Source organism: Drosophila subobscura, chromosome U, assembly GCF_008121235.1.
Source record: "Drosophila subobscura isolate 14011-0131.10 chromosome U, UCBerk_Dsub_1.0, whole genome shotgun sequence".
NCBI lineage: Eukaryota > Metazoa > Arthropoda > Insecta > Diptera > Drosophilidae > Drosophila > Drosophila subobscura.
In genome coordinates, this window is record NC_048534.1 from 2,949,761 (window position 1) to 2,974,201 (window position 24,441).

Below are 24,441 nucleotides of genomic sequence, written 5' to 3' on the forward strand. Positions count from 1 at the left end.
AGCCCACATCGATATATAGAAAAAGAACAACAATCCCAAACACATGTTTGTGTAATTTTTGTCCAAAGCAAACACTAAAATTTAACAGTTCAATTAATTCACATTAATGTATTTGACCGGGTAATGAAAAGAGCTGCCACAATGGATCAGTTGACATACACCACAGCAGTTAAAAAGGGTACGCAAAGCAATAATCGGTGTATAGTAAAATATTAAAGCACTTTACCTCTTACAGCACAATTGGTGGAGAGAAATCCCCAAAGTCAGTTGGATCCCCTGCGTGTTTCTATGCACGACCAGGAGGACATTATTGCCTTAGCTCAACAAATCCAGAACGCGGACAAACAACTCAAAAACACCACTTGCCACAAGCTTGGAGTAATAATGGACCAGGTAAGAACAGCGCTTAGCTTATATTGATTTGAATTACATCAATCACGGTTTTAGATCAAGATGCTGCAAGCTCAGGCCATGGAAATATTAAAAGAGTCAAATGTCAACCGGGATCTGCACAATGCCGCTTGTAATTTTACGAAGAAACCCGGACAAATCTATCATCTTTATCAAAGGGCATCAGGTCAAACATATTTCAGCATGCTCTCGCCGGAAGTAAGTCTGACAAACAACAACACTTGTTCAGCAGATATTATTATAATATTTCTACATTTTCAGGAATGGAATCATTCGGTGGACCAAACATATAAGGGCAGCTATAGACTAGAATTCGATTTAAGTTGGACACCGCTGGACAAGATAAAACAGCAAGATGAGAGGCTCAAATGGGCGGAGGAATGTATGGAGAGGGCCTTGGACAGTGGACGAGGCTCAGCTATGGCTATTGACTTTAACATTAATCATGAATAAAATGGTTTATATTCTTGTAAATTTATGTATCGTATCCCCACTTGTTTAAATCGATAGCACAGTAATAGCTACTATCGCAAAAGAAGTGATCACCGTATGATTGACAGCTAGCTGCATCGATAGGGGCGTAATAGCTATCGATAGCTATTGGTGCATCTCTATTCTGTTTTGTTTTCACTGCAACAGCTGTGTGGGTCTTTTGTGAAATTTTCTATATTTGATTTGTGTTTGTTTTGTTCCGTTCGACATTGTCGAGAAGACACGTAATATGTCCGCTGCCAAGAACGAAATGTATTACAGCCTGCTGGAGTGGTTCAAAACACTCAATCTGAACGCACCCCACGCAGATGCCGAGTCACTGGCAGACGGCGTAGCCGTAGCCCAGGCGCTGAACCAATTCGCCCCCGAATCATTCACAGACTCGTGGCTATCGAAAATCAAAGCCAGTGCCGTGGGAATCAATTGGCGTTTGCGTATGAGTAATCTAAAGAAAGTAACACAATCGTTGTACGAGTACTACAGCGAGGTCCTCAACTACACCCTCAGCGATTTTGTGAAGCCCGATGTACAGCGCATTGCCGAGAAATGCGACCTGGTCGAGCTGGAGCGTTTGCTGCAGCTGGTGCTGGGCTGTGCGGTCAACTGTGCCAAGAAGCAATCGTACATAACCGAGATCATGTGCCTGGAGGAGGAGCTGCAGGCGAACATCATGCGAGCCCTGCAGGAGCTGGAGTCCAGCCGTAATGCCGCTGAGGGAGGCATCGTCACTTCGTTGTCGCGCAGTTCCATCAGTGGGATGCTGGATGGCAAGGTGCTGCAAGAGGAGCGCGATGCCATGGCCCAGAAATGTTTCGAAACCGAAAAGAAAATGCTGCTGCTAATCGACGAGAAGACAAACCTTCAGCAGGAACTGCAGAAGCTGCAGCAGGAGTTCGCACGTCTTGAGCACAGCTCCACAGTCATTGGCGACGATGGTGTTTCGTTGGGACCCGTCCAAACGGGCTCTGTGCGCTACAACGAGCTGCGGCGTCAGCTCGATTTGCTGAAGGAAGAACTCCTGCAGTCGGAAGGTGCACGCGAGGATGTAAAACTGAAGGCCCAGCAGCAGGAGACCGACCTGTTGCACATGCAAATGCGCATAGATGAGCTCTTGGTATGCGGGACACTTCAGCCTTTGTTTTGGTTTATTATAATTTCCAACAATTTCCAACAGAAAAGCACTGCTGAGGTGACGACTCTGAAGGACGAAGTGGACGTGCTGCGGGAATCGAATGACAAGCTGAAGATATGCGAGGGACAGCTGGATACGTACAAAAAGAAGCTGGAGGACTACAATGACTTGAAGAAGCAGGTCAAGATCCTGGAGGAGCGCAGTGCGGACTATGTGCAGCAGAACGCACAGTTCGAGGAGGATGCCAAGCGATATGCCAACACCAAGGGCCAGATAGAGCTGTTCAAGAAGGAGATCCAGGATCTGCACACCAAGCTGGACAGCGAGAGCAGCAAGAACGTGAAGCTGGAGTTTGACAACAAGAATCTGGAGGGCAAGAATCTGGCCCTGCAGCGAGCCAAGGATAGTTTGCTGAAGGAGCGTGACAATCTTCGCGAGGCCGTCGACGAGCTCAAGTGCGGGCATCTGTCTTCCAATTCGGGTCTCACGGGTACCACCGTTTCCCGGGAGTTGCAACCCCCAGCCACTGTGGAGAAGATGCAGCGTCTCGAGGCGGAGAACAAGGCTCTGCGCGAAGGGCAGGGCGGCCAAACGGCTCTGGCGGTGAGTCATGGAAGATGATGCAGAAGTTTATCTCTTTGTAAATTTCTTGAATTTGCAATGCAGCAACTTCTGGATGATGCCAACAAACGCTGCGAGAATCTACGCGAACAGCTAAAGACGGCCAATGAGCGTATACTCTGCCTGTCGCATGCCTCCCAGAGTGACGATCCCATACTGAAAGAGTAACTAAACATTCAATCTGCCTTTCAATATTTGTCCTAACATTCCTTTCCATTGCAGAAGCGAATTCGGCAAGCAAATCAAGCAGCTAATGGAGCTGAATGAACAAAAGAGTGAGTCTCATGGAAGTTCTTCCTACAAAAAAAAAATGTATCCTATTTAATTTAAACTTTCTTGTAGCCCTCCAATTGGAAGAGTCCGTGGCGCAGAGCTCCTCGTTGCAGTGCAAGGTTACGCAGCTGGAAACTAATCTGACTGCTCGCGAGCAGGAAGTAATGGCCTACGATGCGAAATACCGAAAATGTTTGGAAAAGGCCAAGGAGGTTATCAAGAGCTTCGATCCGCGCATAGCCAGTGGTATTTATAGACCTGAAAACACCCAAGAAAATGCATTGAAACACTCATTTACTTTGCAGCAATCGATGCCAGTGCCTTGGAAAAGTATTTCGATGTCGTTGAGGAGGAGCCAAAGCCAAAAATGAGCGTAATGGAAGAGCAATTGATGACCTCGGCCTTCTACAGATTGGGTGTCAATGCCCAGCGCGATGCTGTTGACTCGAAATTGGCTATATTAATGGGCTCGGGGCAGACATTTCTGGCACGCCAGCGACAATCGGCGCCACGCAAATCACTAAGTGCAATGAAATCAAAGTAGGGGCAGGGAGCACTCGATTCTGTTCAATTAAGCTAAGGACATTTCTCATCGCCAGGGGTTTGTTTCAACACTTATATAAATCTATATATACATATATAAACATAACGCAAGTATTTATTCGATATCCGCATGGAGCTGATCTATATAGTATTTTTAGAGGAAGTACTTTAATAAAGTTGCAACAAACAAAAGACAATTTATCCAAGTTAAACAAATTTTGAATCAATTCCTCTGTTAGATTTCCCTCTGGCAATGAAATATTAGCGATCAGTAGAACTCGATTATAATGATATCGATTTTGCTCCGGCAGTGCTTTTCCTTTGCACGATCGATGACCAATAATCGAAATTCAAATAATTATAGAAACACCACCATCACTGTTTTTGTAAATATCTTAGCTTTAGTATAGAATTAAATACATTCAACGAATAGTTCAGGGCAAAAAATATACATACATATTTTCATAGGTAAATCATACGATCGCACGCACATCCATGCTCCCTCGATCCGTATAAATCTAACCAAAGAATCGCTTCTTTGGGCATTGGCACACGTACAAAATGCAAATTCAGAAAAGGAGCTTCATAGACAGTAGAGCAGTTATAACAATAGGTTTCTGATCCATCTCCATCCATCCATTTCTTTGCGTCCTGTGGGGGGAGGGCGGTACGCCGGTTGCCGGCGTCACCATTTACCTTCTCCACATAAGCCCAACAAACTTGTGCAGTCTACATACTTGGTACATAAAATCTAGCCTCCTCTCCTCAGGCTGCGTCATTCTCGCATTCACCACGGACGCCACATGCTCTCGTCCTGGCCAGGACCGGGCTGCCCGGCTGCTCCTGCCTGCGCCATATAGTGATACTCCTCCTCCTGACGCTGCCTCAGCGCCTGGCGCGCTGCACTGCTCGTCTGCGGACGTGGACTGGCATCCAGCGCCTCATTCTCATTGGAGCCAATGCCACTCTCCGATCGTGGCGATGACTGCTGCGTCGCAGGCATCGACTTTAGCTCGTTCACAGAGACGCCGGAGCTAACCGAAGCAGCCACGGACGCTGGCCGGTCTGTTGCCGCAGTCGCAGTCATGGCGGAGACGGTGACTCCTGCAGACGCGGCCACTGCCATGCTGTTGGCATACGCAGCCGCAGCTGCGGCAGCGACATGAGCTGCCTCTAAGCCACCGGGAAAGCTGGGACTCAGCTTGCCCGCCAGATGCGGCTGGACACGCTGCAGCTCAATGAGTCGCTCAAAGTCCGTGCGCGTGGCAATTGGATCGACCAGGGGCTGGGCACTGAGGCCCAGAGCCGCCGCCAGTTGCACGTAGTGGGGAGGGAGGACGAGCACACCGTTGGCGCTGTCGGGCTGCTGCTGCTGCTGCTGCTGGATCTGCTGGGCCTGCTTCAGCTGCTGCTTGTACTGCTCGAGGACATTGGCACACACTTTGTTTCGATCGTCCTCGTAGCTCAGCTCCGAGACGATGCTGCTGGTCGCTACCCCCGGGTCCACCTGCGACTGGATCTGTGGGGGAATCTGTTGGATCTGCTGGCCACGATTGTTGTTCTCGTCCTGCGGCGCCGGGGTCGCGGCCTGCAGGAGTCGCTGATCGGCACCCAGCTTCAGGCCCTTGCTGTAGTCCAGGGGATTCGAGTCCTGGCTGCTGTAGTCCAGCGAATGCTCGTCCGGCTGCGACTTCTTCGAGTTGTTCAGATCGAAGCAGCTGCTGCTGCTCGGACTCTCCACAAAGTTGGCCGTCGAATGGGGACAGATCTCCACATCGATCTCTGCTATGCACTGATCCAGATGTCGCAGCAAGCGCGCCTTCGAGCCGGGCTCCCCAAGTGTGGGCATGCTGCCCATTGGCGGTGGCTCTGGCGTGGCCAAATAACGAGCCACTTCTCGAGCACAGTCCGTATATCCCGCTCGATACTTGTTGACAGCTGCAGGGATAGAAAATGCATTCAATGAGACACGTGATACACGAGTGGGCGGCCCGAGCCCGAGACACTCACAAGGATCATCGAGGTTGCGATGTCGCTGGAAGTGGCGCACTGTCAGCTCTAGAATGTCCGCCTTCTCCAGCTTCGTGTGCTTCGCCTGTCCCTCGCCGTTCTTCGCATTCTGACTCTTTGTCGACTCGAGGATAAGGGCCTTCAGGATGGCCAGGCTCTGGTTGATGCGCGCCCTTCGTCGCTTCTCCATGAGTGGTTTATTTGTTCGCTTGCTGATGTCCTGCGACGAGGTTACATTCTGCGTGGAGCTCACCAGCCCAATGGACTTTATGCCGCTGCCATTGGCGGTCGAGCCGGCGGCGGTGAATCCGATGCCTGGTAAACAAAAAGAAGAAAAAGGATATCCAAGGATTAGGTGGGTAGTTGTAGTCATCGTCCATCGTATATAATGGGATTGTGACAATGGATTGACTTTGCAAATATTTGGGACTCAATTCTCTAGAATGTGGCTCCCGGAATCGGAGGGCAGAATCGTAAATATGGAGTCCTGACATTTCTCATTTCTCATTACACAATTTTTAGCGGAACAGAATAATTGTTTTTAAAGTTTGTTTAAGACATTCTAAACGGTAGAAACTTTACACATTTCAATCGGACAACTATCAGATCTTTAAGGATGCATCAAGCTAGCATCCTTTTTGATGGGGTATTTATTGAAAAGGGCTTGAAATCGTAAATTTCCTATTAATCTCTTTCAAACTTCTAGGAGTCTTCCTTAAAGTCTACGAAAAGACCAACCTCATTTTAGTTATATTATTTCTATTTTCTTTCCATTTTATATTTTTATTTTTTTTTCAGATTGTTTCAAATTTTGCAATCAAATGAAAGTGCCACATTTTTCTGTTTGTTTTTAGTCTATGTATCCGTCAATATCCTAATTGCATTTTTTAACACTAACCCCCAAAAAAACATACACAGAAACAGAATTCTGCAAACAGAAGGCAAACAGTGCCAGGCGTTAAAGCGCGCCTACAGGTGTTTATTTATGTGAAACGCACTGTAGTTCCCGTTCATCAAATTATTTTGGAAATGGATTTGAGCTTTAGGAACCACTAACTGTGACTATTCTAGATATCGTGATACTTTTGTATCTTCTTTATGGAAAAAACATTCATGAACAAAGTTCTTAGAATCTGAGATTAATCTTTAACTCTTTAATTAATTATTAATTGAATGATGAAGTTCTTAGAAAATACTTTGAAATAAGAGAATTAAGAATAAGAGCAAGAAATTCAGGATTAAACCTTGAATCGTATGCACTAAATAAAGTAGAGACAAAAAAAGATCCAGTAAAGAATATAAAGGAATATTTAAGGCTTTGTTCTTTTGTTTTGTGTCCTTCTGTGTGTGTCTCCTTCTCCTTAAAGATGGTTTAAAAGTATATTTTTACCAGTTGCCGATTTATTTTTCGAGTAATCCTTATCACGTTTTGCTGTCATTTTCTCATTTTTACGGAATTCACAAGAATTCTTCGATCCGCCAGAGATTTGTTTTTAGCGACGATTTTCCACTTTTCCACTTTTAATTTGACTTTCAGTTGAACTCGTTTTTCTTTGGAAATCTTCAAAGCGCAGCCCAAAATATTTCCGCGCCACACACAGACAGAAATTGTACGTCTTTTGAGTTTTTGATCCGCTTGTAATTTCTCTTGAGATCAAAGTCCGTATCCAAAAAGGAGGCAGACAACGTCCGTTTGGCTCGACGGTTCACGGCTAACTGACGGCAAAAGCAACTGTAAAAGCTGAGCTGTGAGTTTTTCAACAAAAGCGTTATTTCTCGACTGTTGTTCGCCGCTTGGATTTATCCGCTGTCGCGTGCGCTTCGTTTGTGCAAAATTTCCCGACTGAATGGTGCTGCTGCTGCTTGCTACTGGCTGTGGCTGTGGCAGTGGCAGCAGTGGCACGAGCCATCGGCCACGAGGCACAAAGTTTGCCAGCCGTCATCGTGTGGCGCAGCAACCAAAGCAGATTGGAGTCAACCGACAATAAAAGCAACACCAACAGCAACGCCTGGCTGCCTGCCTGCTGCCTGCCACGTTAATGGTGGTTGTGGTAATGGTTGCCTTGCCACACACACACACACACACACACACACACACACACACACAGACAGGGACACAGAGCTTAACGACGCAGCAGCAGAGGCATGTTGCCAGTGGGCGGGCGTTGGCTGCGGCAAATGTCAGGCAGCGCAAGCGACAGGCCGACGTGCCGCCATGCCGGACAGACGGACGGACGGCGTGACCATGTCTGGCTTTAGCGCGCACACAAAAGTTCACACACAGACACACACACACACACACACACACTGCGATACAGACACTCTCACACACAGATACAAACCCCCCCCGCACACAGGCATACAAATCAATTCGTTTAGGCGCAAATAGGAAATAGCCCAGCAGACATTTTGAATGCGAAGAATCTAAGCGTGGAGTGGATCCATGCCATAAGTGCATCTGGAATAGGATTATATTTTTTTGTTTTTTCACACGACATGCATGTTGTGTTTGCTTTCAGCTGCACTCTGTGTGTATTTTGATCTTGCATCCTCGGTCCCAAAAGGCAAAAGCTTGTGGTGTTCTGTTCAGAGTAATTGCCAAATGTAATGTAGGTAAAGAAATGCACATTCTGTTCCATAAACAATTGAACTCTTGGCCACCTTTCAACGCCACAAACGATCCTTGAAATCCCAGTTTTAATCACACTTTCCCTCCATCGAAATTTTTTCCTGGAATTAAACTTTTCATCAACATTTCTGTTTATTGGGTGGACACTGCGTCACAGCGCTCTGTCGGCAGTCGGGTTAGCCTTAGTTGTGGCCTGCGGGTGGCGACGCAGAACCTCTGACTGTTGCGGGGTCGCCAGGGTCAGTGGTGGGGGCGGATGGGATGGCAGATTGGGTGGCGGGGAGTCGCTGACTTTGCCATTCGGCTGCCCGCATCGAAATCATAACACCAACGAGGCGAAACTTCTGCGCCGCAGCCAACAGAAGCAGCAGCAGCAGCGGGAGCGGGAGCGGGAGCAGCAGTCGTGGCAAATAATAAGCCAGGCAGCAGGCGACAAAACTGTGGGGCTGTGTGGCTGTGGGGCAGGAGAGGCAGAGCAGCGCGGAGGAGACGGATGGGCAGGACCGGATGGAGGTGCCATGGCCATAGGAGAACCGGATGGTTTGTGGGGGGAGCAGCCAGACGAAGACAACTGTGACACAGCGGGCAGGACAGAGCAGGGAAGGGGCACTGCCAGTGCCAGTGGCAGTGGCAGTGGCAGGGACTATTAGATAAATACGTTGGCAGGAAAGTAGCGATGGCGCAGGAGGGCTGCTGTGCGGTGTGGCAACAAGGTGATGGCAACAAATTGCAGTGGCTAGTGCCGTGCCGCACACATCAGAGGAAGCTTAACAAGGTGCGCAACGCGTTCCGACAACAAGTGCCCCCCAAAACTGTATGCTATGCAAACTTTCCATTTGTTATTGCCACTGCCGCTGTTCCTGCCGCTGTTCCTGCCGCTGTTCCTGCTGCTGTTCCTGCTGCTGCTGCAGTGCCTCTTCCGTTAGCGAGGGAATTATTCAAATCGCAAGCAAGTCTCAGGTCAAAGCCCATCGAATTTGTTTATAGAATAATTCATCAGCAGGTGCTGGCTGGCATCGGGATAAGCCGCAACATCTATCACTTTGGGCAGAGGTGACAGGCCCGCATATCCATATATGCATCATGTGTGGGCCGGCCTCCCACTTCAAATGCTGTCCACAGATAACCGAATTCAAATGGCGACAGAAGGAATCGTCGCTGAATTCCTTCATCTGCTTTCTAATCCTGATAAAGAATACGATTTAGCAGCATTAAATGACGTATGCCTCCCATGGCTCTCATCGTTACGAAATTTACTCAGACGCACAAGCGACAAATGCAAAAGGGATTGTCTGCGAATTAAAAGAAACGAGAAGGGACGTGTGAGACGCTTCTTACGCGTCACAACTTTTATACCCGGCACTCAGTACTACATCTGCACTTTAGCGGTTATTTGTCAAATTTTACATTTTTCTTCATCTGTCATCTACATCAACAACACTGCTCACGCCAACACGCTCCTTTAGCTAGCCACCCTCCCCTAGAAACACACTTTGCAGAGTCGCGGCAGAGGCAGCGGCAGAGATGTGTCAGGGGCAGAGGCCATAAACAGCGCGAAGCAGAGTGTGAATGCTGCGGGACGGGGTGGGTTTGGCCACTGAAAATTTCTCCATTGTGGCTATAATAATGATCCAATCGGATCCCAATTTGGTGATCTGATAGATATGGTCATTCCCTACGGAATGGCGTTTTTAGTTTTCTGCTATCTTCAAAACTGTAGATTTGGAAGGTTTTCGCCCTTATGCGGAGGCGGAAGGGGACGTGGCTCATTTTTGAAATACACTTGTAACAGTGTGAGCATACAGAAGTCTGGATGCAAAATTTGGTGGCTCTAGCTTTTATAGTCTCTGAGATCCAGGCGCTCAACAAGACGGACGGACAGACGGACAGACAGACATGGCTCAATCGACTTGGCTATTGATGCTGATCAAGAATATAGATACTTTATGGGGTCGGAAACGTTTCCTTCTGTTACATACAACCGTTATCCGCACAAATACAATATACCCTATTTACTCTTCGAGTACCGGGTATAAAAACTCAACAATCTAAATTTCGTGTGACGAGCCACATTGTTGTTCGAGACTAGTCTAGACGATAAAGATTGTTTCCCATGGTTTATGGGCTCGAAGAAGGTTTCTTGGAGGCACTGGAGGATTGCCCTTGCCCTAGAACCAATGAAATCCACGAATGATTTGTGTAATCCAAAAATCTAACAGAATATGGTAGAAATCTCTGAAAGTTCCCACTCTCTGTACCACAGAAATATTTAATAAAATCGTAAATACCTCATGGGTTTGGACTTCACCAGCAAAGTCCAGAAACGCCTCTGAGAATACAGCGAAGCGTAATGAGCAATTAGCATCCAGCACTTGGTGTGGGGATGGGACATTGAGAGTTCTGGAAGCGGAGCCTACTCCTACAGCTTCAATGGTGGTCACACGAAGCCTCCGCCTGCTACATTGATGGTCCGCACAGTGCCCAGCCGCGTAAGTGCGAGCCGCTTGGGTCGTTGGCTCTTTTTTATGCGGCTTAGCCAGGTGTAATCATAGTCGAACGCACACACTCTGAAACAGAGAGCTACGCATTCACCCACAGTTGAATGTGGCATGTGGCAGGGGGCAGGAATGGGACACATCCCATCCCCCCACTTCCTCTTGGCGCATGTTGGCAGCCAGCTGCCGTTGCCGTCAGCCAAATTACTGAACTGAACGATGACTTGAATGTGGACGGGAGTTACGGGGGACTGTGTGGCATGCGGCATGGGTTGGGGGCAGTCATGTGGTGCTGGCACACACATAAATCGTTTATAGCCACACCGAGATCGAGGCCGGGGCTGGGGCTGAGGCAGGGGCAGAAGGCAGGCCAAGCCAGGCCGCCAGCGCCATCATCGTCATGACCGTCATCGTCGTCGTCCTGCTCGTTGTTGTCGGCGCTAAAAGCTCTGCCACGTCCATGACTCTGACTGGGTCTCCAGTCCCCTGCCACTGCAAATGCTACTGCCACAGCTCAGGCTTCTGTTTCTGCTACTGCTTCTGCTTCTGCTCCTGCCTCTGCCACACATCTCTGGCCAGGGCTATGGCTACGGTGCTGCTAAGCCCCCCCCCGAACCCAAACACCAACACCAACACCAACAATGCTGCCAATGTTTCTGGTCGACTTGACAGGCCCCACTGGCTGCCACTCCAGAGCAGTCCACACTGTGTGCTGTGCGCTGTGTGGCATGCCGCCCCCTGCCCCAAACCGAAGGGCAGCCGTAGCACTGGCAGTGGCAGTAGCCCTGTAACAGCCGGCAACATGCAACCTTTTGGTCAGGTCTCAGGAAAGTGTGGACTGTGGCAAATACCCAGCAATCCCCACAATCGAGGGTCACAGCAGGCCACACCATGGCCAAAGGACGAAGCAGGCAGGAGCAGAGCCAGAGTAAGGTATAGGTAGAGCCTGCAGATCCTGGAGCGGCTGGAGCGACAGGCAAAAAGGTAGATATTGGTGGCAAAACTGAAATGAAAATCAAACTAAGGGGGCAGCAAAAAACCCCACACACACACGGGAAAAAGGAAAATTCCCTACAGGAAAAGCTTCGGAAGTGCGCTCACTGCCGCAATGGCAACGGAAGCAGGGCGGACGGACCGACAGAACAGGACCAGAGGCAGACGCAGAGGCACGACAAGGACGAGGACGAGGACCAGGGCAGGGCAGAACAAAAGGGGAGAGAGTGCGGGCACGAGAAAGGCAGTTTGTCAAGTGGCGGGAGAGAGAGAGGGGAAGTGCGGTGGGTGCACAGGGAACACAGAGGGAAGAAGAGAGAAGCGAACAGAAGTGCCGTGTGCGGTGCGGAGCGGCGTAGAGGGTGCCACACGGGTGGGGCCATGACACGACCTGCTGCTCCCGCTCCCTCCGCTCCTATTGCTCCGTCTGCTTGTGCTGGTGCTGGTGCTGCTGCTGTCGGCTAAAGAGAGAAAAATGACTAAATCAAAAGGAAGTGCGCCACACTGTGCGGTGTAAGAGCACGTACAATACGCCCAGGATGGAGCCTGTATGTGTGGCTGTGTGCGTGTATACCAAGTGTATCGGTGTGTGCTCGAGTGTGCCTGACTGTTGGTGTGTATGAGTGCGGGTGTGTTTGTGTGTGCTGGCGCGTGCTTCGAAGACCGACAGCCTGACGGCTACGAGCACCACACAAGAGGCACAAAAGCGAAAAGCGAAAAGCGAAAAGAGAGGGAATACTAATACAGAAATAAAGTTGTAGAATAACTATGAGAGGAGTGAACAAAACTAATAATAATAATAACTAATAGAAGAATGAGCCATCGGGGAGTGAATGATCAGAAGAGAGATATGAACTGTTAAACGGAGTTGAACGGAGGATGGGAGAATGAACCAATGAACGAATCCTTGAAAGAGTGATCCAATAGAAGCTTGAAAAATGTTCAGAAAAATGAATGAACCAGTAGGAAAGGAAAAGTGCCAATGAATCCACAGAAAAATGAATTAATCAATGGGAAAACTAAGCTACAGGCGAATGAACTTATAAGTGGGGAAATGAACCAATAGAAGAATGAACTATTGGCAGGAGACTTTATGCTGTAAAGGTGTAAGTTATCATAAATGAATTTACGATTCCCAGAAAGATTGTCATACAAACAGACAACTTCGACTAACTGAAGAGCTAATTTTCAAATCTTTCCAATACTTTCCATCTTCCTCAGTCTCGAATTGAAACAGTTCTTCGAACACTTTTGTCGGGTGCACTGGCATGGCCGCAATATGGCAGAGGCAAAGGCAGACGGCAGACGGCAAACGCAAACAGAAGCGGAGCAGTGGTGTGAAAAAAATTGAAATTTGCGTGAGTGCTCCAACTGCGGCATGGCATGGCGTGGCGTGGCGTGGCAGCCGTGCCCCGCCTGCCCGACATTCCCCCGACAGGCAGCAGAAGCAGCAGCAACGCTTTGGCTGCCTTCCAATCCTCCAGTCGCCAGTGTGAGCGTTGGAATGGGAGGGTTTGGGTTTGGGTGTGGGTTTGGGTGTGGGCAAATGTCTGTGTGTGGGAGTCGTTTGCACTTCAATGCTAATGTTGGCTTGGCAGCGACGTCTGTCGTCGACATTTTCTCCGTGTGGATGGGGCAGCCGGAGCCGGGTTACAGCGCGGGGTATGAGCAAGGGACTACGGACTACGGAATACTGACTGCGGGCCAGAGACCAGGGGACTGGGGACTGGCACAGGGACAGGCCATGGCCAGGACGACGCGTGTCGCTTGTTCGTTTTGGGCATTTTTCTTCTTCTTTTTTTTGGGATTGGCAGTGGGCGGGAGACGGCGACAGGAGTGAGCCATGTGTGTGTCTGTGGCAGAAGGTGGTGGCGGATTGTGTGTGGGAGGGGGAGGGATTCGTGTGCACTGCCTGTCAACGAAACAACAATGGAACTCAACACAGCGGCGCGCAAATGTAGGCAACGTTTTTTTTTTCAAATCCAATTTCTGCATGAAAAAAGTGTCAAAAAATGCAAAAAAAAACGGACTCGGTGGCCAAACATTCGACCAGAGTCTAATCCCTAATGACGTTAGCCAACACACACACACGCGCATGCTGCTGCCAAAAAATTCAACAAATGCTGCCCCCCTCCGCTCTGCTGCAAATTCTGTTATAAAACTTGAAGGCAACAAAATTAAACTTAAAAAAAAGGTTCCACGAGTTTTTTGTTTTTGCACCAACGACAAGTGGCAAAACTTTGCTTATGCGCGCGTGTGTGTGTGTGTGTGTGTGTGTTTTAAATGCTGCGCCTGATCCGTGGTCCCTGCCTGGGTCGTTGTCGGATCCGAGCCGTGCTTTGCCATGGCGCCCTTTTGCGCGTCAATGACTTGCCTTTGCTGCTGCTGCTGCTGCCGCCGCCGCCGGCAGCCACATGTCAAACCCACCTACAGATGACCCCTCCAGCCGACAAACACCCGCCCCCACTCCACTCCCCCGTCATGCTGCCATTCAGCCACATTTCGCACACAACTTTTGCCGCATTAAATTCGACGCAAAAAGCACGCGCGCTGGCGGAGAAAAAAAATAAAGAAAAAATAAACGAACGAGCAGCAGGAGCAACAACAGGATCACACTGAACGAAAAACTGCAAAGATCGAAGGAAATAATTGTGTTTTGAAGGTGAAATTGTGGAATGGTTCGAGCACGAGGCTCATCGGAATAGAGCTGGGTGGGGAGAGGGGAGTCAGAGACAGGAAATGGTTATTGTTATTTTGGCCATGAATCCTCAGTTTTCGTTTAATTTTAACGTTTAAGATCCTCCCCTTTTTCCACTGTGCATTTTCTCTGGCAGTAGCTTTGGACCCACAGTCGACTAAAGTCGTTGCCTGCCACCTACCCCAACCCCCGCCTCACACGTGCCACATCATCACCCATCACCGCTTTGGGGCCTGCTGGCTGCCGTCTGCCGTCTGCCGCCTGCTGCCTGCTGCCAAACAAGCGTGACCTGCCACGCAACAGACCGACTTTGACGCTCAAAATGCTTTGCCGTTGCCTACGCACCGGGGCAAGTCGAGACTCGTTTGTCGTTTGGGGACCTCAACTCATGAAGAAGTTGTGGGTGTGGGCGTTTGGGTATTCGATTCAGGTTCGGGCCCCAGAGCGTCGGTTCGTCAGTCATCAAGGCTGTTTGCGGTCTGCTTTTTGGGGGCGCTGTCTGCTGTATGTGTCTGGGATTATATACAGTGAAAGTTGCCTTGGGGCGGACTGCACTGATAGGGGAGAAGAAGAATTTTGCTGCCAATGCGACGAATTAATGCTAATCAAATGCGAGGCGGATCGACAAGGATTTGCTGTGACAATTCTCTATTTAGAGTGGGGAAAAACACTAACTTCGAGCCTCGGGAATGAATCAGGAATCCACTGCTATAAACATCTTCTGTATAAATGCTATATTTCATTTTGTAAATCTGTACAATCCAGCAGCATGTCCCTTAGCACATCTTCTACTGTATTTCTCTTCATGAATGTCCCTACCTACACATACATACATATGTACATACATATACATCCATCTAGACATATGTATACATACAGTTGCGAACAAAATAATAGCACCACTACAACACATTTTGTTCTTGACAAAAAAAAATGTAATTACTGTTGAGATTTGTTTTAATTCATTTTTCTATTTTATAGTTTAGTATTCCCCATAAACAAAAAGGTGTTACGTCTCTTCTAATTTCTCTCTTTATATTTTTTTTTAAACTTTAGAAAAAATACCCAAAAAACGGCGACAAAATTATAGTGAATCCAGAAGGCAGCTGCTGCGTCCCAGCCAACCGCTGTCAGATCACTATGAGAACAAATTTAAGAGTCCTGGTCCAAAGCTCTCCAAAGGCGATGCCTGAACTTAGTGGATTCCGTGCCAAGACGCCGCGCAGCTGTTGTCAAAATATGACACTGAACTAAATCTTGAATGATAAATATTGATTAAGAATTAATAGTTCAAATGTGTTAACCAAGAAATTTGTTACTATTTGGTCATTTTTTAAAGTTTAAATCCAATTTTCATGTTTCATCCGATGTTCGGATGTGCCAAAGTTAAAAATGTGAGCTGGGCAACTATTTGAAAATTGCTTGTGGTGGTGGTGCTATTAGTTTTTTCACAGCTGTATGTAGGTATATTTCAGGTTCAGTCTTTGTAGATTTTTGTATACCGTTGGCAAAGGCTGGTGGCCCACAAAAAAAAAAGGTAGGACTGATGAGCGTCAGAAATATTTTATGGTTTCGCTCTGGCACCTCGCTGTGCCATTCCAATCCCTCCCCTTCTTGCTTCCACTTCACCGCCCGACTGTTTGGCCACTCAGTGGTTCCCCTCTGCTGAGGCCACCGTACGTTTATCCATATTGATTTGCCACATTTACAATTCTCAGCAAAATAGCTACCGAAAAAAACATTCAACGTTGGCGTTGGCGGATGGAGGCGATGCGGCAATGCGGCAGGCAGACAAGACGACGTCGACGTTGCCTTCTACGCTAATTGCTAGATAATCGCCGAGAGTTGAGAAAGTTGTCTCCTCTCTCTTTTGGCAATGTGGCAGATGCAGAGGCAGGGGGCTTGGGGGAACAGGGCGTGGCTGCTTCTTTAAGTTGTTGACTTCAAGTTCAAACACAAATCTGCAAACATTCAAAGGCGCCCTCCCTGGACGCCCTGCGCCTCCGGCTACTGCTGGTGCTTCCCCTTCGTGTGCCCATTAATTGGTGGCGTGTTAGAAAGTTAAGCTCCTGCTGGTGCCTGGTGCTCTCCTGCCCCAAGTACTGTCATTACCCCTGGAGCAACTCTCCTCGATGTGGGAGCGTGGCAAGTAATACGTTAGCAAACACATCCACACCACACCCCACACTCCTAGAGACCAGAACGAGGATGAGGAAGAGCTGGAGGAGGGCAATCCAAGTGTACGTTCAGCTGTCTGTCCATGACGCCACTTAAATACATGCGCACACAAACACAAACACACAACACAACACACAATGCTTGTGCACAGTGTCGCAAAACAGCAAAGAAATTTAACGCATTTACATGGCTTAAAAAGCATACCACTTGGCATACCTTAATTCTCGCTTCGTTCTATAAATATAAAGAATGAGAAAAACAGATTTATGGCCTGGCCTGACAGCAAAAAAACAGTGTTAACAACGCCGAAGGGTTGTGTGCTTAGTTTCGAACTCGAATTTTCGAAAAACACACAAAGACAGCTTTTAACTTGCACCGCAAGTTCAAACATTATTCATGTTTAATTTAAAGTTTGAATATTCCAAATAAGTGATCCTCAAACCCCTTGATTAATCGAAAACCATTTAACTGAAGTAGAACCCCCCTCAAATTGAAATTTCAATTGGATTTGCAACCCCCATATGATTATTCGAGTGCCTGTTGTGCCTGAGTATGTTTATATCCCGTGTTCTGGTCTGGTCTGGTCACAATCAGTGGCTCTCTTTAACTGATTTTTGCTGGTGCCCATGGCCTGGGTGCTGTCGGGGTGGGGTGCGGGATCAGGCACGCCCCAGAGTTCCCTTGAAATATTCTGCTTAATGAAGCAACGACTGCGTTTCCTGCCTCAGCCAATTTGGTGTGAGTGTGTAATTCTTTAGCTATTACGGATACCCAACCAACCCAACCATTCACCCTCCTCCTCCTCCTCCTCCTCCTCCTGCTCCAGCTTCAGTTTCAGGCTCTGGGTTCAGCTCCAGTTTCAGTCCCCACGCCACACACACCGCGGCACCTGTGACAGTCAGGCAGGCAGCCAGACGACAGACAGCCTGGGGTGGGGGTCCTGGATACTGCCAAGGGACAAGGACTGGCATAAAAAGTTACGCACGGACTCATTCCCCTCACCAGCAAGGGCCCAGCCTTTATAAGCCACCTGCCAAAGGCAAGGGACGAGGCTTTCAACGTTTATCTGCGTTGAGGTGGTGGAGGCAGTGGCAGTGTCGGCGGCGGCAATCAGAGCCAGTCATGCCGTGTGGCACACACACACACAGACACCATCCATTCCCTTTTTGCCTTCCAGAAGCCATCACTTCCGGCACACTTCACCCGTTGCGCCAGCAACAGCAACAGCAACAGCAACCACATTGCTCCACCACTTTGGCAACAAAATGTCCCACAATTACCACTGAGGCCACATCCACATCTAACGAAGCCGATGATGATTCCTATGACAATTTTCTATAGCTGGCAAGTGGCAACTGCTCAGCGACGCTCCCTTTGCGTCCCTCGAGCTCTTGGGGCTCAAGCCAAGCCACCTCCAACCCCGGAGTCTAAATCCAACTAACAATCAGACATTGCCACCGCCACTCGTTGAAGCTGCTGCTGCTGCTGCTGCTGCTGCAGGCCGGGGCCAGTCGGTCGCCAATGTCCGTGTCCATGTCCATGTCGGTGTCCCGTGTCCCCCTGTCCGAATTCCGTGTCCATGTCCGTCCCATGCTGTCCACTGTCCAACTGTTTTGTGTGCTGCGTCTCACCATTCCGATCCCGTTATCATGTCTCCAGTTTCAAAGTTTTCTCATGTAACCAGCCACGGGACAGAGGAAGCGTCCGTAACGTAACGGGGCAGGGATCAGGGCATGCCAAGCAGGGGCGACACAACCAGCAGACGGTCGCACGTAACGGATGAATGGGCGGACGTGGAGCACCATGCTATGCCATTCCACACCGCACCGCACCGCACCACTCACCACTCACCACTCATGCTCACACCACTGCAGCGGCATTGCGGCTAAAAAGCCATACTATGCCATGACATGCCATGCCAGTGCTTCAAGGCAGCCAGAAGCAGCCACAGCACAGTCATGGAATGCCTAAATATGGCAACAGCAACAAAAAGCAAAGTTGTGTAGTCTTTGGACCATGGTAATACCTAGTAAAGTTCTTAAGCTATAACCATTCAAATTCAAATTTGAATTTAAATGCGAAAGTGTTGGAAATTGTTCAATTCTTCGAAAACTTTTTGCATTGTTACCACTATTTAAAACTGTCCTCTCTCTCTCTCTTTCCTTCTCGTTATTGCAATTCATTGGAAATATTTGTACTTTTTCTGCTGTTATTGGTTTAAAATGATGATTTTTCATATTTCATATACCCTAAACATCGACCGATACCAGGGTATACTACCAGAGCAACATCCACGCTCCAGACGACACTCGCCAAACACCATGGAAATGGAGAGCAACTGCTGCCGTTTCACTCCACTCCACTCACACCCTCTACCCACACATCTATCCGCACACCCACAGCCACAACAATAAGGAGTAAGCTCCATCTCGACCCTTTGCCCCGCACCCGACCTCCGTCGTTCTGTCTGTCTGTCCGTCTCTCTGTCTGTCTGTCTGTCTGTCCGTCTGTTCGCTGTGTGGGTGTGAGAGAGTGTGCGAAATCAGCCAACTCAAACGCAAGCTGCCGCCGCCGCCTGTTCGTCTGGCTTCCGTTGTGTGTTTGTGTGTGTGTCTGTGTGTTGTCGGAGAGTTGCCTGCAATTATTCCGTTAGTGTTGGGTCACCCCTCCCCTCCCTCTCACAATCCACTCCATTCCACTCTCTTTCCCAACTCTATCCACACACAGACACAGCAACAAAACAGAGGAGAAAAGGCGCGTCCGCATCGCTCGTTACTCACACCAACAAGTGCAGCTGCTGTTTCCCTTTGGGCCTTCCACTCATCCTATGCGAGTCGTCGTCCTGTTGCCGCTTGCCGCTTGCCGGTTGCCGTTGCTGTTTTTGTCGACACTTTTTTCACGGCTTGCTCGCTTGGCTGCTCTTTCGTGCGTTGCCAGTGCCAGTGCCAGTCTCAGTCCCAGTGCCAAAGCCGTATTCCTCCAGCTCCAGCCATCAACAATTTCAACCGCATCCCCATCCTCATACCCATTCTGCATTCCACTCGGCCTGCTGGTTTTTCTTTGGGGTTCGCGCTCAGTCGTTCGTTGAGCTTTGGCTTGACTGCCACCTCTCCTCGCTCTCCCCTTTGCCATTCTATTTGCCATCGTCCTTTTTTGCCTGAAAATCAAAACACACGTCTCGGCGTGCGGCGCACATCTGCATGGAATTTCTAAAGTACGTGCCATGGACAAATGGACGGCAGCCAACGCCAGCGCCATCGCCATCGTATCGTCCCATTGCCATCTTTTGCCACAACCGCCACGCCACGCCACGCCAGGCAACTTTGGCGCTGTGCTCTGCTCTGCTGTGCTATGCTGTGGCACATTCATGGATAACATAGCTACTAGCCGTACCAGCAGCCATTCCTATTCCGTCGCTGCTTGTCTGTTTGTATATTTGGCGGCATGGCGGCATGGCGGCATGGCGGCATGGCGGCGAGAACCGTAACCGTTACATGCAGAACCTTTAGTGAAAAAATACACTAAAAGAAATTGTTCCGACATTTTCTATATATCGAAGAAAGAAGGAGAGAGATCTTCATATTTTCATCGCTATTATTTTTAGTTTCGTGTTCGACTTCGACTGCGTTTTCGATTTTGTATAATAATAGTGTTGGAAATGCCAAAAAAAAGGCTAGACTACATTATACAGCATAATATCCTTCTGCAGTCCTAGCTTTAAGCCTTCACTAAACTACAAATTTAAATATACATATGTACATACATATGTATATCCATCCATCCAAGAAGCTGCTCATTTTTTGGTGCTGTGTATTCCAGACTAAGGCGTTGCGGCCTGCGCGTGCGGTGTTCAAGCTTGGCATTATAATTTCTTGCTCCGCATAGAAGCTCACACACACACACACACACACACTCTTACAACGCCGACGTGTAGATTCAGGGCGCACATTTTAACACTCTCAACAATAAACAGCATGTCACTTAGCTCAAACTTCAAAAGTGCGCCAGTCTGGGGCTCTGGACTTGGAGCTGGCTATAAGTAGGATTTGAGCCGGGGCAGAGCGATTGGGAAGGAGTTTGGAGTTGGACCCTTCCAGGCCTTTGACGGGAAGGAGTCATCGCCGCAGTCACCGACATCGTTATGCGAATGCCGCCAGCATGCTTCCGTGCCGTGCCAAAGTTTTTTTATTTGTCATCGTCATCGTTGGCGGCAACGGAATTCGCCTGACAACAAGACGGCGACGGCGTTGGCGGAGACAACGACAAAGTTCTGCACCCGCGTTACACCCGCGGGCGTGGCGGTGGCTGCCACGAGGGGCGAGCGAGTTGAGTTGAGGTCGTTGATGGGTGCTGGCGATAATAAACAGACCCAGACCGAGCGCGAGACACACACACACATCCGTACGTTCACCACCGCTCCGCCGCACCACTCAAGACGAGAGCCAGCGGCGAAACGGCATGAAAAGGGCGCGCACACTGCAACTGAAGTGTGACATTGTCGGGCACAAGAAGTGTAGTGCCTGGTCCGCTGATCGTAGGGAGAAATACAGCAAAGATACCCGAAAAAGTAGGCAACACATTGAATTGATCTACGTGATAGATCGAGAATTACTTGAAATTTTGCACTAAAAGTGAAGAACTTAGAGCATTGCTAGTGTTGTAAAGTACTATTTGATATTATTTTCCGAGCAAGTAGTAAAAATCCCCACGTATTATCCCACTGTACTTGTAAGCGGTTTGATTGTCATGGCAATTCGAAAGCATTTGTCGGTCGCTCGCCCCCCGCGCGCAGACACAAAATCCCACACCCAGCCACATGGCCTCACTCCAGGACGCACTCCCATTCCCCCAGTTGCGGCACACAACTGAGGCAGAAGGAGCAGCAGGAGCAGCCACTTGCCACATTTGGCTTTCTGCCAGAGCCAGACTCCAGGACTCGTGCTGCCTGTGCCAGCAGTGCGGTGGGTGCGGCAACGGCAACTAAAAATGCGACGTGCGAGATTATCGTGTCGCTTGTTGGTCGTCCCCATCCCATCCCATCCCATCCGTACACCAACACCCGCACACATAACACCCCATCCCTTTGTTGTTGGTGTTTCAGTGGCTGCGCACAAAATCTCCACCCACTCTGGCAGCGTATCCGCCCCCCAGTGTATCCCAGCACCGCCATCTCTTCGACAACTTACTGGCGCTGACGGAGGCAACTGCTGACTGCTACTTATGGCGTTGATGATGGCACAATGACAACAACAACCAAACATTTCGGATCAGTAGTGGACTAAATGATACCCAGAGATCCGGCCACTACAACCACACTTTAGTTTTCTACAGTTTTCAGCATTCATAGTGTTGTAAACTGGGTAAAAACAGAATTGGTAAACGATCGATGAACGGGTTTAGCTTTCAAATAGAAACAAATACATACGTATCTGAGTGCGCCTGCACTTTGGTGGTACATATTTTGTGGCAAGGCCCAATATAGACATCGCATCCAGCAGCTAGCCCCAGCCAGAAAGTATGCAGCGTGCGCACGCGAGGATAACGACTCGGCGGAGGACGACAACAAGCCCGACACACAGAGTGGGATGAAAATAGGGGATGGGTACAGCGACAGGACAGGGGGCAGGGGAACGATGTGCTGCTGCTGCTGCTGCTCCTGCTGCTGTGTGCGACTAATTGGGTGAGAGAATGTGGGTGCTTAAATTGGTTTCGTGCTTTCGTGTGACGCGTGCGGAGGCGTGTAAAGCTTTTGCCTCGGTGTGCGTGCGTGTGGGTATGTGGGTGTGCGTGGGTGTGGGTGTATGCGAGTGTGCAGGCGACAGGCTGCCCTGCTGCTCCTGGCTCTCGTTTTTGCCGTTGCTGTTGTTGCTGGCATGAATGCTTGATGGCGTGACGGCAGCCGGTTGTTGCCAGCAATTGGAACGAGCGCGGTGGCCAGGGGGAAGGGGAGCCACAGGCCGGCAGCCAGAGAGGACGACGCCGACACCAACAACTGCGACGACGACCACGACTCCGATGGAGGAATGAAAAAAAAAACCAAATACAATTTGCCTCGCCTGGATGTGAATTTTATTTTTGTGTGCTTTTTTTTCTCTGCTGCTCTCACAATTTTACTTTTGTTGTATTCCTGTGTGGTGGCGGGAAGAGTGGGGAGAGTTCGTGCAAGGACTTTTCATCTCCGCTGCCCACACCCCCTGCTGGCGCAGCTTGTTTATGCCATTTTGTTTATGCTGCCCACATGACGTGCACTGCGCACTTTTTGCTCATTTTGATATTTTTTAGTTCCTCCAACTGATGGTGGGAAGGGGGAGGGAGGAGTTCCAGATACGGAATTCATGAACTCCTCTTGGACGACGACGAGCTATTCCGTCGCGCCTCATCCAATGCATTCGAATCCTGGACGAGTATGATCATGTGCTCGTTCTCAGCTGCCACAAGAATCTCACTCTTGAGTGTCCGCATCCGCAGATACGTGAGATCATCCGTGGGCTCCACCTCGCGCACCATGGCGCGTGCCATCTTCACCATCGGTGCCATTTTTCCCGCAAATATGTGGCTGGACGTTGCATCCATGGATGTGCGAATGGGTCTACCCTCGCCATTGACCAGTATGGCGCCCATGACGCCCGGCAGTTTCAGCAGGCGATCGAATGTCGCCTCAACGTCGGACATTCTGTGTGTGTGTGCACCGCCGCCACAATAATCAAACGGTTAATTTTCTCAGAGGCATCTCAAATGGGGGAATTTTGCTAGTGTTGGGAAATTTGTACGGGCGGAATATATTTCAAGGCATGCCAGGATGCCCAGATTTAAGGCCAGTTTGGAGGTTGGAGTTGCAAATCACAGACGTCCTCTAGTCCTAGAACCGCAGTTGATTGATAATCCAATCAGTTGTCCAATTAACTCCATGAGGCGAGTTGCAACTCCATTTGGGAGCTCTGCTCAACCCGACTCTGACTATAGGCATAGACACATTATGCAAGCCTTGCAGAAGCCTTTCGCTGGAGTCCTTGTCAAAGGTTGGACCTTATCCGGCGTTACAGCACGCGGCACCACCAAAAGCGCGCAGAGGGAAAGTAAAGAGGGGGCGAGAGCGCCGTGACGAGACGAGTCGAGACGAGGCGCCACCACCCATGCTGCAGAGAGCAATCATTTCTGGCAGCATGCTGCGTTGCCTGGCGGCATCAGCCAGCACAGACGACGACGACGACTGCGAAGGTTGGGGGTCACGTAAATGGCGTTGAATTACAGCCCGACAATCGAAGCGTTGAAGTCTCGAACTTAAGAGTTACGTCTGCGCCGCCACCACCACCACCGTGGAGGAATACACGGCCCACACCCACATAGCCGTAGGCCAGCCACGCCACCGCCCTTTGCCTGTGTGCATCATTTATAAGCCCGGCTAGGCCACAGATTGTCTCGGCGGCGGCGACAACGGGTCGACGCGAGTCGAGTCGAGTGCGCACGCACGCCACCAAGCCGATGATGAGCTCAGGACGGCAAAGCAACAACAAAAAGATGTACAACTTTATGACTGTGGGTCTTTGGGTGTCACGTGCGGGTGCGGGTCCGGGTCCGGGCCTGCATGTTGTATAATTCATTTGCCGTAGTGAACCCCTTTCGGTGTGCGGAACTATTTATTCAATAAGTCGTCGTAAAAGGTTAACACGGAGCAACGCCACGCAGGAAAACGGCACGAAACTGGCACAGCGGCGCTGTAGGACACCCACAACTTTTGGACATTCCAAACTTTGCGCAAAATATTTGTGGCATATGGGGCCATATTTATATGTCACTTACCCAATGATTTCAGGTGTTTTCCCATCTTAAATTCACACAAGAACGTGATCAGCGTGTTTATATGGCACTCCCTCCAATCAGCCACACGCCGGGAGGTTATGTTCTTAGCCAGAAGATCACTTAAGCTGGATTTTCCAACACCCCGCACACAGTGCACACACGACAC

General features: G+C 49.3%; 4 protein-coding genes across 5 annotated transcripts; 2 read left to right on the top strand and 2 right to left on the bottom strand.

Moving 5' to 3' along the window:
• Positions 1–123: 123 nt before the first annotated feature.
• LOC117901240 (uncharacterized protein C1orf50 homolog) lies at positions 124–883 on the top strand. Its single transcript, XM_034811916.1, has 4 exons — positions 124–178; positions 236–393; positions 448–609; positions 673–883. The coding sequence occupies exons 1-4, from the start codon at positions 124–126 to the stop codon at positions 862–864; spliced, it is 567 nt and encodes a 188-aa protein (XP_034667807.1). The 3' UTR covers positions 865–883.
• A 144-nt stretch (positions 884–1,027) lies between these two features.
• On the top strand, positions 1,028–3,578 carry LOC117901235 (protein hook). Its single transcript, XM_034811908.1, has 6 exons — positions 1,028–2,017; positions 2,078–2,638; positions 2,702–2,820; positions 2,879–2,931; positions 2,999–3,175; positions 3,235–3,578. The coding sequence occupies exons 1-6, from the start codon at positions 1,133–1,135 to the stop codon at positions 3,471–3,473; spliced, it is 2,034 nt and encodes a 677-aa protein (XP_034667799.1). The 5' UTR covers positions 1,028–1,132; the 3' UTR covers positions 3,474–3,578.
• A 248-nt stretch (positions 3,579–3,826) lies between these two features.
• Positions 3,827–24,374, bottom strand: LOC117901237 (protein hairy). Of its 2 annotated transcripts, none has more exons than XM_034811912.1 (3): positions 24,276–24,374; positions 5,483–5,797; positions 3,827–5,410 (listed from the first exon to the last, which is right to left on the bottom strand). In XM_034811912.1, the coding sequence occupies exons 1-3, from the start codon at positions 24,298–24,300 to the stop codon at positions 4,260–4,262; spliced, it is 1,491 nt and encodes a 496-aa protein (XP_034667803.1). In that variant the 5' UTR covers positions 24,301–24,374; the 3' UTR covers positions 3,827–4,259. The 2 variants fall into 2 exon arrangements, with proteins under 2 accessions (XP_034667803.1, XP_034667802.1); XM_034811911.1 differs by lacking the exon at positions 24,276–24,374 and adding an exon at positions 6,873–7,348 and having other exon boundaries at positions 3,828–5,410.
• On the bottom strand, positions 22,617–23,229 carry LOC117901243 (dynein light chain roadblock-type 2). Its single transcript, XM_034811918.1, has one exon. It carries the CDS (start codon positions 23,145–23,147, stop codon positions 22,809–22,811), a length of 339 nt encoding a protein of 112 aa, XP_034667809.1. The 5' UTR covers positions 23,148–23,229; the 3' UTR covers positions 22,617–22,808.
• Positions 24,375–24,441: the final 67 nt, after the last annotated feature.